This window comes from Biomphalaria glabrata, chromosome 17 (assembly GCF_947242115.1).
Source record: "Biomphalaria glabrata chromosome 17, xgBioGlab47.1, whole genome shotgun sequence".
NCBI classification, from domain to species: domain Eukaryota; kingdom Metazoa; phylum Mollusca; class Gastropoda; family Planorbidae; genus Biomphalaria; species Biomphalaria glabrata.
Window position 1 is genome coordinate 22,104,342 of NC_074727.1, and position 3,213 is coordinate 22,107,554.

Sequence of the window (3,213 nt, forward strand, 5' to 3'; positions counted from 1 at the left end):
GCTCACATAGGTCTCATCAGCCACATGAGGATTCATAATACATCAGTGCATAGCCCTCAGCCCCCTGTGGTCATCATAGAAAAAAAATTATATTCTACAAATCTACAAGGACTGGGCGAGTTGGCCGAATAGCTTTAGAGCAAAGTGTTCATGAATTCGAGGTGATGACTAATTCTAAATATTCACTGTTTTTATAATAATCACATGAAATATTTTCTATGTACATCAGCGATTTAGAAAAAATAAAAAAAAGGTTCGATTTCAGACCATGCGGTATATAGGGCAGATGAAGTTTAGGTCATCTGTTTTTGTCACTCAGCCACCACGACCCCCCACATCATCGATTTAGTGAATCATTTATGCCACAATCCTTCGGTCACATTTTACTTTCTAAGATTATCAGAGGCCCAGGCAATGAGCCAAGGGTTTATAACATGTACAATCTTTTTTTTTTTGGCTTCGTAATGTTGCTACTGCGAAAGTGTAATGGAAATAAGCTCTCTGTCGGGGCTGTTATTAAGCCTTGGCTCTTTGCCCTGGCCTCTGATAATCTTTTAATATTTATATTGCATCTGCTCAAATACTCAAAAATTATGCAAGATTGTGATGCAACCCTAATTCATACACAGATCAATCGCAAGCTCCAGCCAAATTTACAGTTTTGTAAGGACAGGATAGAACGTTTTCCCAGCATTTGACGGGGAGTCTTCAAATGAAACACAAATGTGTGACACTTCTGGTACCATCTGGCTCTAACATTATGTTATTTAGTGTAAAAATCTAAATTGCATTAGGTATGGCCTAGGTCATAGAAAAGGTCAAATGTAGGCATATATTTATAAAAATAAATCGCCTAGGTTGATTAGATAAAGAGACCTTGGACGAAACCTTTTTTTTTATTTTCTTTCTTATCACGATTTTAAATATGACTTTATTTATTGATCAGGTAAATGTCACGATTTCTTTGTGTATATAAGTCTTGACCAATGGCCAGATAAAGCTAACTTTGCGCTCTTCAAGAACCATCGCTCACTTTGGTAAGTTGGATACAGCCACCATTAACTATTCTTAGACTTCCATTTTTCTAGGTATATTGACGGCTAGGCTTACTTGGATTTTCAGATATTACCAGAGTATGGCGTAATCAGATACTATTGTAATTTATTCCGAGATATTGCAACATTATTAGGCCTTATAGAAGTCAATTATATATTTAACACAAAAAATTTAGTAATCCATTTTTCTATTCATGTTTCTTTTTAAATTGTACTTTATTTTGTTTTTCAACTGGAGGCCAAATTATAAGGATAAGATATAATTGAAATGCGTTTCAATTTACTAATCTCAATTTTGGTAAAGATTTAATATGTATTACTTTTTCAACACTCATTCTCACATCACTGCTATTATACGAGACCTTTGTGGATGTCAGAAGTCCATTTCAGCGTTTGTTTTTTTAATTTTAAAATCACAACGGGTAAAGTTAAAAATTGGCCGTGGAATCTTTGTCTCCTATGTCTTCTGCACCAATCGCAAGATCTAAACAAGAAGCTTTATATTTACTAACCCATAGCCTGAAAGTAACTTAATATTTGTTTGAATGTCTATAGAATGGAAACTAAATTTCATATTTTAGTAGGTACTATCAAAATAAAAAAAAAAAACAATACGAAACGAAACAGTCATAATCAATTTGTTATTGAAACATACTGAGGAAAAAGTAACCAGAATCGGGATCAAACTTACGACTATTGCGTTATTAGCACGGCGCTAATTGGCTAAACAGCTAAAAAAAAAGATTCAAATTTATTTTTTAACTTGAGGTTTTGAGTTTTTTTTTTTTTTTTTTTTTTTTATGAAATCGTGAGCTAAAATTAGGAATCGATAAATACATTTAAAAAATCAATATCTTTGATTCCGTAGACTAAGGATGAGTGCAGAGTTTCACATGACCACCCAAACCCAGTTACGATTTGCATATTTTCATGCATTTCCGTTTGCTGTCTGTTTATATTTTCTTTCCGTCTTCTGCGCCAGTCTTCTATAATGGCTTTTCTTGGAGTCGCCAATGTTTGTCTTCCCCGTAGCCTTTGTGAGGGCTTTCCAACTTTCAGAGGCCATCTTCTGACAGCTATTTTCCTCTACGCCAGTGAATTGATAATAATTAATAAAAAAATGTCCATCAAGTATTAAGAGCTAAATGTCTATTTTAAAAAAGTTACCATCTAATATATAAAGCACAAAGTAAGGCGTATGTCTGTATGTCCCGCATAGAAATCAAAACCGTTTGACCAATCTTGATAAAACTTGGCATACATGTTCCTTAGGTCATGGCAGAGACAGTATTGTATCTTTAATGTCCTACCACAACCGGGGGCCCTAAACATAAACTACCTAAATTTATCTCTATTAAAAAGCGAAACGTTTAGACAAAGCGGGTAAACCGGCCCCGCCTGGCCTCGGGTCATATTCGGCTAGTAATTAATACATGTATTTGTATATCTACAGGTAAAATGTTCCTACTCTCACTTCTCTTTGTGGCTTCGGCCTCCGCCATCGTCCTCAGACCTCTAGGGGTTCAGGTGAACGAGAGGGAGATTTGCGTCCCTGTTTTTGGCATTGCTTCCATCTGTGCTGACCCACACGTCAGCGGCAAGAGAGAGGACCAAGACATTTGCGGCCACATTCTGGGTGTTGAGATCTGTGGAGACCCAACCATCAGTGGCAAGAGAGAGCAAAACTTCGACCTCGCCGAGATTGTTGCCAACATTGGAAAGGTCGTCCACGTCATTGATGGATTCGTCTCTGGCACAGCCAAGAGAGAGCTCTGCGTTCACATTCTCGGTGCTGAGGTCTGCGGAAACCCAACAGTTAGCGGCAAGAGAGAGGAGCAGGATGTTTGTATAACCATCGCTGGTGTCAAGGCTTGTGTGTAAATTATGTAACTTTAATGCTGGTGAATTTATGCTATTAAATATTTAGCTTAAAAATACTCATTTTTGTTTATATTTTATTTTATTACAAAGTGTATCAACTTTGTCTGTTTGGTACAAATCTTATACACGTTATTTCGCCCACTTCCCATTCTCGGAGAAAGCTGAAAATTTGCACCGTTATTCATTGTCAAAGACAATACATGAATAAAAAAAACATTTAAAAAAACAAAAAAAAAACAAACTTAGTTAATTACTAGTAATTAATTAATATTTTATA

The 3,213-nt window shown here is 35.9% G+C and overlaps 1 protein-coding gene across 1 annotated transcript; it reads left to right on the forward strand.

Moving 5' to 3' along the window:
* Positions 1 to 928: 928 nt before the first annotated feature.
* On the forward strand, positions 929 to 2,992 carry LOC129923702 (uncharacterized). The gene is made up of 2 exons (XM_056016101.1): positions 929 to 1,037; positions 2,509 to 2,992. The coding sequence occupies exon 2, from the start codon at positions 2,514 to 2,516 to the stop codon at positions 2,934 to 2,936; it is 423 nt and encodes a 140-aa protein (XP_055872076.1). The 5' UTR covers positions 929 to 1,037; positions 2,509 to 2,513; the 3' UTR covers positions 2,937 to 2,992.
* The last annotated feature ends 221 nt before the right edge of the window (positions 2,993 to 3,213 follow it).

Bases quoted from the DNA above. Each gene is read 5' to 3' on its own strand.
- LOC129923702 (XM_056016101.1), top strand. From the start codon at position 2,514: ATGTTCCTACTCTCACTTCTCTTTGTGGCTTCGGCCTCCGCCATCGTC.